The sequence below is a fragment of the Dromiciops gliroides genome, chromosome 5, assembly GCF_019393635.1.
Source record: "Dromiciops gliroides isolate mDroGli1 chromosome 5, mDroGli1.pri, whole genome shotgun sequence".
Taxonomy (NCBI): domain Eukaryota; kingdom Metazoa; phylum Chordata; class Mammalia; order Microbiotheria; family Microbiotheriidae; genus Dromiciops; species Dromiciops gliroides.
Window position 1 is genome coordinate 26,788,152 of NC_057865.1, and position 13,321 is coordinate 26,801,472.

General features: G+C 45.1%; 1 protein-coding gene across 1 annotated transcript in view; it reads left to right on the forward strand.

Moving 5' to 3' along the window:
* NEK10 (NIMA related kinase 10) overlaps nucleotides 1–13,321 on the forward strand; it is a 241,392-nt gene that overhangs the window by 57,940 nt on the left and 170,131 nt on the right. The window contains 6 exon segments of the mRNA XM_043969156.1: nucleotides 1,134–1,201; nucleotides 2,175–2,254; nucleotides 3,191–3,277; nucleotides 5,362–5,586; nucleotides 11,948–12,087; nucleotides 12,443–12,504. Coding sequence (XP_043825091.1) covers nucleotides 1,134–1,201; nucleotides 2,175–2,254; nucleotides 3,191–3,277; nucleotides 5,362–5,586; nucleotides 11,948–12,087; nucleotides 12,443–12,504 — 662 coding nt within the window.

Genomic DNA, 13,321 nt, shown 5'->3' on the forward strand with positions numbered 1-13,321 from the left:
AGCTGGCTGTGCGAACAAAGATAAGTCACTTAACTTCAATGTCTTCTGACAACAACCCCATAAGTCTGAAAGATATAGACTGGTTGCCCATCTGCATTAGTGGAGGGAGTTTCTGGACCAGGAGTTCCCATGTTCTGGTGAAATCACAGGTGTCAGATATCCTCCCTCCTCCCTCCCCCCAATCTCAATATGCACCGAATATAGCTCCATGTAAAACATTTTTGTAAGATTTATTGAATAAAGTATTTAACTAGTAAGTACATATAGACTCCAGTAAATGAATGGGATAAATTCCATCGATTTCGGTAAAATCCCATTTTCCCATTGATTTTCACTGTCACTCCAGAGGGTGTGCGCACTTTCCTATGAACTTTAAAAAAAATGGCTGCCATCAAGGTACTGCCCGTCCTTGCAATTGAAATCCCCCTGTCCTGAAGGGTTCCCACGCATCCACATGTGCCTCTGTGCCCCAAGGAGAAGCAGCAGATCTTCCTTTTAGTCCCCCCAGACTCGGATGAGCCCTTTGGGTCCTGGAAAGGGACGGTTCTTCCTGAGACACACTTTCCCCTTCCGATTGATTATTAGGAAGTGCAGCGTTCGGCTGATTAGAAAATGGTGCCTGCACAGGCCCAGGAGAAGATCTCTATTCTCTGCTCCCACCGCCCTTTTAAAGGGCAGGTGGGAAGAGACAAGGAAGAGGCCCAGAAGGTCTTGGAAGGATGGAGGAGTGGGAAGGCCAGGGGAGAGGAGAGGAGAGGAGAGGAGACGAGTGCAGTGCTTCCAGCCTGAGAGGCCCCACCTCTGCTCCTCTTCTCTCCCCTCCTGGATCTGGGGGGCCTCAGATGACCTTGGCCAATGTCCATTCTCTTATGCCTACCACACGTCTTCCCAGGGGTCCTTCCTGCACCGACAGCCTGGGAGGAAGCACCTCCTCTCTCCTCATCTTAAGCTTTTTGTAGTTTGGATTTTGGGTGCCTGGGAAAGTTTCTCACGGTTTATAACATTTCCCCACGTGGCTAATGGCCCACCTTGGTGCGTCTGCTGATGGGATATTTTCAAGGAACCGATCAGTCCTGGGGAGCGGGGTGACCGGGGACCAAGAAGCCCACTTTGTGATTTCCTTTCTCGCCTAGATATCTTTCAGAAACTTTCTGCTGTCAGAGATCAAAGAGAATGGGTCATAGCTAGCGGAGCGCACAAGGTAAGAGCTTTGTGAAGCCACTGAGTCTGCTCGGCTTTGGGAATGGGGCTTCAGTCCCTGCCCACATCACTCCCAGGCTGAGGGTCTATAGTTGTGCTCCTCGGGCCTCATCTCCCACCCCCATCACTCTGCATGGGCCACCCTGTTGCCTCTTTGTGACCCCATGGACCATAGCCCCTCAGCCTGGGAGGCTGTCCCTCCCTTTCTCTTGAAGTCTACCCGAGCTCATGTTTGTTGCTTTCATGATGCTGTTCATCTCCTCTGCCGTCCCCTTCTTTCCCCTTCAGTCTTTCCCAGCATCAGAGCCTTTTCCAGTGAGTCCCATCTTCTCATTATGCGGCCAAAGCAGTGAAGCTTCAGCCTTAGTATTTGTCCTTCTAATGAATAGTCTGAATTAATTTTTGTCCTTCATCTATAAGGCCTTTAATACTTGTGAAACTGAGTTGAGTATTGTCTACCTCCCTATTCCTGGTGCATTCCTTTATTCCCACATCTTTCTGGGACCTTAACCCTGTTTCTGAGAAGACTGTGGCCTGTCATGTTGAGAATGAGCCCACAGAGCATCCAATAGGGGCCTTTGGGAGACCTCAGAGGGAGGTGGGCGTGTCAGGGAAGCCGGCCAGGCCCTGTGGAGCTCTCTGGCCAGAGAGAGCTGATCAGAGAAAAAAATAGAGAAGGGATCATTCCCAGGCTGTGCCTGAGACCTTCAGCCGAATACTTCAGCTTTCTCATCTGAGGTGAGAAAGAGAGCCTGGGATTCTAGAACAAGGGGTCACCAACTGGCAGTCCTGGGCAGCCTCTTCCCATCCCCTCTCTTGGTCTTCCCTCTGCAGGGGTGAGGACATTTGTAACATGTAGGTGAATGTCTGTTAAATGGTTCATTACGTTCTTGAGAAATAAACAAGCAAAAAAATATGCTGAACAAGAAACACACTTTCTGTCCTTTAATTTAAAAACCCATTTTTTTTTCCAGACGTTAGTAAATTTATTAGGAGCCAGAGACACAAATGTTCTATTGGGGGCCCTTCTTGCACTTACTAGTTTAGCTGAAAGGTAAGTTTCTTTGAATGTACTTTTATCAATTCAATCATAGCTGTGACACAGACTGCTGCTGCTTTTGTTTTTTTTTAAGTGCATAGAGTCTCTCTGGTTCCTTTCCTTTTTCCTTAGTCCAATTTTGCAGAAAACCCCCATGGTGCAGTCATAATATGCAATGTCCCTTTAAAAAGGATCCTGGGCCAAAGTGGTGTATTTTGGTTTTTTTGGTGGGGCATTGGGGGTTAAGTGACTTGCCCAGGGTCACACAGCTAGTAAGTGTCAAGTGTCTGAGGCCGGATTTGAACTCAGGTCCTCCTGAATCCAGGGCCGTTGCTTTATCCACTGTGCCACCTAGCTGCCCCCATTTTATTTTTTCTTGAGCTTTTTCTTTCTTTTTGCTAATGTTAAGAATGAGAGCGTACCATCTTTGCTACTTTGTAGAAGTAGGAGTCCAAGGGTGTAGAATGTTGCATATACAGGTAGATGCTTTAGATGTGTCGGTTGGTTTTGCTCATTTTTCCCTCTCCTTTCCCTCTGTCTTTTTTCTTTTAAAAAATATTTGCTTAAAGGGACAGTGTTCTGGGAGAGGGGATAGGAAGGGATAAAGAGGAAAATTTAAATGATAAAAAAGCAAAAGATGTCAATAAAAATCTGTTTAAAATATTAATAGAGTGCATGGGAAGCTCCAGCCCATCTTTCAAACCACTAAGTTTGATAACTTCTAGATCCATGCGCATCCTAAGGAAGGACTAGCCTCTTTATCTGTGGGAGGGACAAGGCTCCAGTGCTGCCAGTCATGGAGTTTATGTTTTGTGATGTATCGAATCTCTCCATTCTGTGTGGAGCTTGTGAGAGCCTTTACCCTGAGCAAATGTGATGCTCGTGGCGGTGAAGGAGATGGAATAAGGTGATGAGGACTTCTGGTCGTGCCTAAGACTTTTCCCTTTGTAGTCCAGAATGCAGGGAGAAGATCAGTGAGCTCACCATCGTAGAAAACCTGCTGATGATATTACACGAGTACGACTTGCTCTCTAAAAGGTAGGAAGCAGATTTTGTTCTCCTCTTATAGCACGTTCTTGATTTAATATCGTGACATTAATGCGATGTGAAAACTCCCTCTTTCATGTACGTGCAAGAAACTTGCACAAGGAAATGGAGTGATCGGATTCCAGCCCATGCACTTCTTCCTCCCTCGCTGCTCCCTGTGATCGATCATGACTTCCTTATGCCAGGCCTGCTTAAACTTTTTCCACTCACAACCCTTTTGCCTGAGAAAATTTTCTGTGACCCCAGGTATACAGTATATACAATAGGCATACAAATCATACATTTACTGTTGCCACATTTTTTGTGACTCCCATATTCAGTTTTGTGATCCCATAAGGGGTTGCAACCCACAGTTTGAGACGCTTTGCCGTAGACTGTGGCAGGCGGTTGGTGCTTTGGTATTTTTGATGGAGCAAGGATACCCCCAGAACCACCCTCCTGTCAAATTCCATATCCCTTCTGTATCCAGTATGCCTCCTGTGAAGTTACATGTGCCCATTATGTGTGCAAACAAATACATCGCTCCATCAGAACAGTAATTCATAGTGATCATCCTGAGTCATCGAATCATGGGATTTAGAACCAGGAGGAACTTCGGGGCCCGTTTGGCCCAATACTTTATTTGTACAGCTGAAGAAACTGAGGCTCAGAGGTAAAAGGACCTGCTCAAGCTCATCTAGGTAGCGGTGCCCAATTTCTATCCTAGCGCCACCACCGCCCCCTCACCTGGTGCTGTCTTCATCACAGAGTCACTAAGAGAAGATTCAGTTTTGTACCATTCGAGAACTGTTTCCACCGCAGACTTGTTTTTCTGAGGTTTTAGGAGATAAGGAGGGTCAGGGGTCTGGAAGACTCCCCTCCGTGATCCCCCGGCTCCTGACAGTGCTCATCAAAGAGGCATTGATGGGGGCAGCTAGGTGGCGCAGTGGATAGAGCACTGGCCCTGGAGTCAGGAGTACCTGAGTTCAAATCCGGCCTCAGACACTTAATACTTACTAGCTGTGTGACCCTGGGCAAGTCACTTAACCCCAATTGCCTCACTAAAATAATAAAATAAAATAAAAAATAAAAAAGAGGCATTGATGGAGGTGGTTGCATTCTCCCGAGAACCAAACCAGATGAAGTGTTTCTATTGGTTCTCCATCTTCTTTCTTCTCCCTGGTGCATCTGCTTTGGAACATAAACACGCACGGAGAAGGCCTCCTTGCTGTCTGCTCAGAAGAATGTCTTCAGTATTAAGAGCAAAGGTCTTTTGGTTTCAGAGCTGTTTGGGGCTCCTCCATCAGTCCTGGCACTTAGCATAGGGCCTAGCATTGAGTAAATTCTTAATGCTTTTCTCCATCCATTCTGTTCCTCTCTACCTATCCTCCCCACTCCCAGACATGCTTCTAGGTTGCACTCACTGTCATCCAGTGAGGTAAGATGTGCAGAAGCCCAGGGTGACGGAGTGAAAAGAGCACTAGACATGGAGTCAGAAGACCAGGGTTGGAGTCCCAGCTTTGCTCCTTACTGACTTTGTGACCTTGAGCAAGTCACTTAATTTCCAGCCGCCTCAGTTTCTTCAGCTGTGAAATGGGCACATTTCACTCCCAGAGTGGATGTGAAGAAAGCGTTCTGTCAGTTGCCCAGTGTTAGGTGAGCTTGTGGGTGCTCTGCAGCCATAGCTCTGTCTCCTCATTCCTATTTAAGGCACAGTCTGCGCCCATCCAGTTAATTTTAATTTCACTTACCCCTTAGTTCTGTAAGGCCTTGAACTGTTTGCTCCACATGTGCATGTGTATCTTATCTCCCCCAACTGGATTCTGAGTTTTTGTGGGAGGGAGACCATCACGTCTCGTGTTTATGGGGTGTCCCCACATCATTCTTAGCATGGGGTAGGTGCTCACATTTTATTTTGATTTGAGGGTAAACCAACAAAGAAATCTGCCGCTGAGACAGTGTAATTTGTTGTTGGTGTGTCCGAGTAGGAAATGCTAATCTGCTGTATGATCTGGGGGTCGCTGGTGATTTTTGTTTCTCAAAGACAGACCACAAAAGCGTTGCTCCTCATTGCAGTGCCATGTGTTGCCTTTCAGGCTGACCGCTGAGCTGCTGCGGCTCCTCTGTGCTGAATCCCAAGTGAAGGAGCAGGTGAAGATGTACGAGGGCATTCCCGTCCTCCTCAGCCTGCTCCATTCTGATCACCTGAAGCTGCTGTGGAGCGTCGTCTGGATTCTGGTCCAGGTGTGCGAGGACCCCGAGACCAGCGTGGAGATCCGCACGTGGGGCGGCATCAAGCAGCTTCTCCACCTTTTACAAGGGTAGGTCCCGGCTCCCCCCTCGGGGCTGGTTAGAACCCCTTTCATCTCCTCCCTAAAGAGAAACTTGCAGAAGCTCCAAGGGCAGAGAGTCCTGGTGGGCACGGGCGGCATGTTGCCAGCTGGGGCTTGCTGGGGGAGGGGAGGGGATGCTCAGCCCAAGTGTCCATGGACCTTTAAGAGACCCAGAGGAGGCCTTGCTCACCTCCGTTGGAGACATCCAGGAGAACAGAGGTGAGAACTTCCGAGGATGGCGTCTGTCCAGGTGGAGGGGTCCCCGATGAAGTCGAAGATTCATTGAGGTGTCAAGGGTCCTGTGTTTTAGTAATTACTATTCATGAGGTCAAATGCAGGTCAGCATATTGGCCCCAAATCTGTGCCTGTGCTCACGGATCATTGGAACATAAAATGCCCACGTCTTCTCATCCTGAGCGCTTCTCCTCTCTGTGCCCTCACCCACATCGTTTCTCCATAACAAACACCTGGTGTGTGCGCTTCCAGCCTCTTCATCCTTGTGGGCTGACCAGTGAGCCCCTCGGGCTGCCTTTCATTGTATTTCACCCCGTGGACTTGGGCAGCCCTGCTTCTTCCCTGACATGTTATTTCTTGGATGAGCGTCTTCATATAGAAATACGCCGCGGCTTCTCTCTCCATTGTCCCTGGGGCCACCTTCTTCAGAGACTCGCCATCAGGGAGCACAGGCTAAGGTCACCGGTGATTTGCAGGAACAGATGGGGAAGATTCAAGGATGGCTTCCTGAAAACGATGCTTGTTGAAAAGTAGTCAGGGATCGCAGAGAGGCGGAAAACTCCCTCAAGAATAGGCTGTGCCACAGCGGCCTTTTCTCCTCTGACAGGGTTACTGCACTGGTACCCACAGGGGACATTGCAGAAAATAGTTTACCATGATGTTGGCAGGGCCCTGTGGAGAAGATGGAGATGTGGGTTTGGACACAGATGAATGCAAGGCTCTCAGAGTAGTTGTGGCAGGAGGTGTCCAGTGCGGTATGAGCTTGGTCTGGGCTCCTTAAAATTCTATCAGGGACATGCCTATTAAATGCTGGCACGGGTGTAGGTATGATTTTATTTATATAAGCACTTGTCATTCCTTCCCATTCCCGCCCCATTGAATCATTTTTAAAAACACCTCACAACAAATTTGCGTAGTCAAACAAAATAAATTCATGCATTCACCGTGCCCCAAAATGTCTTTCTCATTGTGCATTTCCGTTTCATCCCTTCTCCAACAGGCAGGTGGTGTGTTTCATTTTCTCTCCTCTGGGTACCTGGTTTAGCGCTGCACGGATTAGAATTCTAAGGTCTTGTCAGACCTACACTTGACAGAAAACTGGGAGGCATCTAGCTAACTCATTGGGTGGTAGTCAGGATTAAAAAATATCTTGACAGATTAAAACACTTGGCTGACTTAAAAGTATGAAGTTTAGTAGCGTATTTGGATTCAAGAAACCAGCTCTCCTGCTAGAAGGCAGGAGAGGCAGGCTTGGCAGGATGCTTCAGAATGACTCGGGGATCTTCCTGCAGTGCAAGGTCAATGGAAATCAGCCGTTAGATTTGGTAACGAGAAGACTAGATGGCACAGTGGATAGAAGGCCGGGCCTGGAGTCAGGAAGACTCGTCTTCTTGAGTTCACACCTGGCCTCAGACATTCACTAGTTGTTTGCCTCAGTTCCCTCATCTGTAAAATGAGCTGTAGAAGGAAATGGCAAACCAGTCTAGTATCTTTGCCCAGAAAACCCCAAATGGGGTCACAGACTGAAAAAACAACTCAATAACAGCCAAATAAATACACTTTTGGACGGCACTAGGCGAAGCCGAGCTTCTAATAACAAGGGACGACCATCCTCCTGTAGTTTGCCTTGCTTGGACTACATCTGAAGTATGATGATTGGTTCCAGGTGTCCCAGCTCAGCAAGGACGTAGATAAGCTACAAAGGCTTCAGAGGACACCACGGAGGTGGTAAAGGCCCTTGAGTTCTTTCCATACGGGGATTGGTTAAAGGAAATGGGAATATTTATTCACGAGAAGACTCGGGCTGGGGAGGGAGGGACATGATAGTTCTGTTCAGGTGTCTGAAGGGCTGTCAGGCCTGAGAGATCAGACTTAGTATTTGGGATCCAGAGTTCAGAGCCATGTTCGATGATTGGCAGAGTCAGAGTCAGATATGGGTTCCATGTCAGGAAGAATAGCTTTGTAATAAATAGAGCTATCCCTCCATAGCCTGGTCACTTTGGGGATCTTTGTGCCCGAGTTGGAGGAACACCCTGCAGGGATGGTGTAGTCAGAACCCCTTTCTGAGCTGTGGGTTGGACTCTGGGGGGCCCTTGCAACTCTCAACTTCAGTGATATTCTGTGCTTTCCCTCGCAGTCATTTTGACCCCATTTTTAGAATATCAGCACCATCTCTTAACTGATGTCTTCTATTAGAAATCTTCATAATTCCTATTTTAGTAGGGGCAGCTAGGTGGCGCAATGGATAGAGCACCGGCCCTGGAATCAGGAGTACCTGAGTTCAAATCCAGCCTCAGACACTTAACTAGCTGTGTGACCCTGGGCAAGTCACTTAACCCCAATTGCCTCACTTAAAAAAAAAAAAAAGAAAGAAAGAAATCTTCATAATTCCTATTTTAAGAGAAAAAAATAATAACTTCCTTAGAGGGCACCTAGTGTGGCATGTAGCTTTGCTTTATCTGCTGTCTTGCTGATCTGGTTAAAGGTATTGGATCCATAGGATATCTAGTTCTGCCATTGTGAAGAGTGGCATTTTCATGGCACCCTACTGTGTTAAAAAATAACACTATTCCTGTAATCTGTCAGGTTTTTTTTTTTTAATTTGAGGAATCATCTAAATTTCTCTCTTTTTTTTCTAGAAAAGGTTTATGAGTAGTTTGTCAATATTGAATAAACTGTTAATAGTTATTACCTAATGCATCTCAGTCCATGAGATCATTTCATCAATCACATATTGGCAGAGTTCAAAGAACAGATTCATTACCAGCCATAGATACATTACCTGCAAATGGAAGATCTTCCATCATTTTCCCATTATGATTTTTGTTTTATAAAATCACGAATGCCTGTATTAGGCCTTTTCTAAGCCTGTAAATCTAGTAAAGGAATTCAATGACCCAGAAACTATGATAGTGGGAAAGAACAATTTGTTATGAGAGTCAAATTGAAATTCTCTGGAAGTACATTACAATATGGCTTCTATCATTTGCATGTTAGATAGGTCAGAGTATTCAATAATTCAATTTGGCAAGCATTTAATAAAAACATTTCCACCATCACCTTCAGGAAAGCAGTATAAACTATTATTATGATAAAGTAAATTGTGTGACCGTAGGGTAATAATTCATAGTTAACTAACAGTATTTCTTCTTGAAAGCTTTTCTATTATGATCTACAGCCCATAAAACTCATGCTAATTTAGCTCGGGCAACTCATCAATACCAAGATGACTGGATGTTGTTAAATCAATACTATTCAGGCCCTGTTCTTCCTGGGTATATTAAGAAATCAGATCATATAAAATAGTTCATTTTTTTCTGAAGGAGTATCCTAAAATATACAGACAGAATTTTACGGCGAGTAGTGATTTGGCTAATCATGTTTCTCATCTCACGAAAAAGGAAGTCAAACTTACAGCTCTTTGCGGATTCTTGTTTGTTTAAATTATTGTATTGTATTTCATTCTGTGCTGTAACATTAACTGGCACCAATTTACATTTTGCTGTTTTCAGTAATTTTACATAAAATACAGCCTCTTTATCACTGTATATTCTGAATTAATTTCTTACGTCCAACTTGATTTTTCTGTTGTTCATTTTGAAAATTTCCTTTTCATTGTATAGAGTGTGGGCTGCCTTCTGGGGTAGCTGCTGGGGACTCTGTTAATAAGATATTAATTCAGAATTGCATACCATTCAATGAATGCTTTGAAGACTCATCTTGATCCCCTTTCTGTGTATAGTGTTGAATTTAATTCAGAATAAGGCTTGTGGGGGCAGCTAGATGGCGCAGTGGATAGAGCACCGGCCCTGGAGTCAGGAGGACCTGAGTTCAAATGCGGCCTCAGACACTTAACATTTACTAGCTGTGTGACCCTGGGCAAGTCACTTAACCCCAATTGCCTCACTTAAAAAAACAAAACAAAACAAAACAGAACAGAACAAGGCTTGTCCTCCACTGCATTCTTCTGAATGCGTCCTTAGTAGTAAGGCCTTCCTCTGGTTTTCAGGTGTATTTCATGGACTCTGGACTCCAAATTTAAGTTATGCATTTAGCAAATGGAAAGATAATGCGTTCTGTTATGGATCTGTTGCATTTGAGATTTCTGCAGGACATACAGTTTGAACTGTTCAATAGGCAATTGGTGGTGTGCGATTAAAACTCAGGGAGACATCGGGGCTGGATAGCTATAGCTGTGCGTTATCAGGTAAAGATGATAAGTAAATCCAGGGGAGCTGAGGAGAGGGTAAATCGAGAAGAGTGGGGGGCCTAGGAGAGAGAGCCTTAGGAAATAGCCCCATTTGCGTGCCATGACATGGGTGAAAATGCAGTCCAGGAGCCTCAGAAGAAATGGTCAGACAGGTAGGAAGAGAGCAGTGTCATGAAGACCCAAAGAGGAGAGAGAGAGTCTGTGGGAGGAGAAGGTGGTCAATGATCTCCAAAGTAACAGAACGTTCGACAAAGATAAGTGAGAATTGAGCACTGGCTTTTGCAGCTAAGAGAATAGCGGTAAATTTATACCCGCTGTAAAGTGTGATCATGGGGGGAAGAGGATGAGTTTGTATGGGGTGTTATTGTGACATCCAAGTGGAGACGTGCTACTGACGGGTAGATTCACGCAGGTGAATGGTTGAGTCCCGAGACTCATCCTCATAGAAGTAATCGGTGATGCCTTAAGAAAGGATCACGTCACTGAGGCAGAGTGTGGAAGACACTAAAGAGAGGGCCCAGAACTGAGTCTTAGGAAATATAGCCGCAGACGAGATGAGTAGTAGGATGGAGAGAAGGAGCAGTCAGAAGCCAAGGGACGAGAAACTTTGGGGAGGAGGAGGAGGAGGAGCCGACAGCGTTGTTGGAAAGGGGTCGAGAAGAATGTGGACGAAGAGCAGACCGCTCTCACTTTTGGGGTCACCGGCCTGATTAGTGCAGAAAGATGGAAACCAAAGGACAGAGAATTAGGGAGGAAATGCGTGGTGAAGAAGTGCAGACAGGGCACATTGTTTGAGAAGAAGTAGGTTAGGAAGGAAAGGGGTTTTTCCCCCTAAAATGGGCAAGATTGATTCCTGTTTGAAAGAATGGTACCAAAGGAAGGGGAGAGAGTGAAAGTCCAAGCAGGGAGGGGGATAAGCAGGAATACAATTGGTCAGGCTTCCAGAAGGGATGAGTGTAGTAGTGTGGAGGGGATGGAAACCTAGGGAGTCCTAGGAGAGTAACTCTTCTTCCTTTGAGACAGAGGGCAGGATGAGAGAGGAAGGATGGAGACATAAACAGGGGCCACAGTTTTACCAGATGACCACAGTCTTCCCGTTTAAGTCAGAGGTGAGGTGGTCAGCTCAGGGTGGTGACAGATAGGGATGGTTCTGTATCAACAGCCTCCTGATTGAATGAAGCTGGCCAGGATGCAGATGTGCCAGACAGCAGGACCAAACAGTTCTTTTAAAAATATATAGTATTTTATTTTTCCAATTACAGGTAAAAACAATTTTTAACATTTTTTTTTTTAGTTTTAAGTTCCAAATTCTGCGCCTCTTCTCTCTTTCCTGAGACAGTAAGCGATCTGATATAGGTTATACATATGTAGTCATGTAAAACATTTCCATATTAATCATTTTTGTGTTAGAAAATGTGAACAAAAAAGAAAGGCAGTCAAAAATAGTGTGCTTTGGTCTGTATTCAGATTCCATCAGTTTTTTTTTCCCCTTTTTTTTAGTGAGGCAATTGGGGTTAAGTGACTTACCCAGGGTCACACAGCTAGTAAGTGTTAAGTGTCTGAGGCTGGATTTGAACTCAGGTCCTCCTGACTCCAGGGCCAGTGCTCTATCCACTGCACCACCTAGCTGCCCCTATCAGTTCTTTCTTTAGAGGCAGGGGTAGCATTTATCATTATGAGTTCTTTGGGATTGTTTTGGAATATGGTATTGCTGAGAATAACTCAGTCGTTCACAGTTGTTAATTGTACCATATTGCTGTTTGTGTGTACAGTGTTCTCCTGGTTCTGCTCCGTTCCCTCTGTATCAGTTCATTTAAGTCTTTCCAGGTTGGGCTGAACAGTATTGTAAGCAGTGGATCGTTCCAATTTTACTCGCTTGCTCATATTTGCATTATGTTTTTCCAGAGACAGAAATTTAGTTTCTGATCGTTCTTCCATTGGGAGCTTGTCCAGTGCAAATGCAGCAGGGAGAATCCAGCATCTTCGTTTGTCAGAAGATTTAAGCCCTCAAGAAATACAAGAAAACACCTTTTCTCTTCAATCAGGTACAAGCACACCGGTTAAACATTTGCTATTGTCGAGGAGTTTTCAGTCTAATGGGGAGACTGCAGGGCCATGCATCAGCATGCGCAGAATCAATACTAATGAATACAGAGTGATATAAATACAAGTTGGGGGTGGCAGCGGAGGGGATGGGGAAGGTAGTGCCCAACGACTAGTGTCTTGAAGGCAGGCTAATTTCCGATCTAAAATTCAGGGTTGGGACAAAATGGGTTTTGTCAGGAGTTGTTTGACGTGGGTAATAACATGCAAGTCAAATGATGTAAACGATGTGTCTGGAAGTTCTAAGGCTCTTAGCCCCCTTTGCTCATTCACGATCTCTGGGATTCTTCATTACAGCCTGCTGTGCTGCTCTCACTGAACTGGTGCTCAATGACACAAACGCTCACCAAGTGGTACAGGTAGAGTGTCTATTTTAAATCGTCGGAGATTTGAGGCTGATTTGTACACGTTTCACAGAGCTGAGGACGTGTTGCTGATTTTTACAGGGTAGTTTTCATATTCTTCACCCCCCACGTTGTACGGTACCCATTGGCTTCCAGTGGATTTTATTTAGAAAAGCAAATACATGCTTGACAGACACGGAAGAGAGGAAGCGCTGTTCTTTCTGATGACTCATTCTTACCTCCCTTCCTGTTTGACTCAGCCTTATGGAATGGCTTATTTCTTTTTCCTTATGCATTTGTTCAGGTTATTTTCAGTAGTTGCAATTGTGTACATGCCAGGGTTGTTTAGAAAGTAAGGCTATCATGTTAATCACTGCTGTCTTTTACAGAGTACAGTCATATCGGCAAAAATAACAATATTTTGCTTGTGTGAGAAACAGTGGAAAGTAGACTGATCCTTACCATGATTTAATGTGGCACTTGTGAATTCTGCCCTAGAACCACAACCCTGAGAAAGAATTTGTGCTGTTTTCTCACAATTGGAACAAAAAAAATCCATGGCAGAAATTTACCAATTTATTGAAATTTGTTTAAAGAATATTTTTCATCAACATAGTGCACAAAACTACAAAATGTGCAATGACTTGGTAAAGAAAGCGGTACCATACGAAGTGAAAAACCAAATTCTAATTGAGGAGCTTACATTTTATTGACATGAAAGACCTCCCCCCACCCCGTCGATTCCCCAGAGAGCTATACCAGGTATAAAACAATTGATGGGTCCGTATCTACCCCAAACCAAGGCTCTTAAGCCCTTAGTGATAGGTTTCTT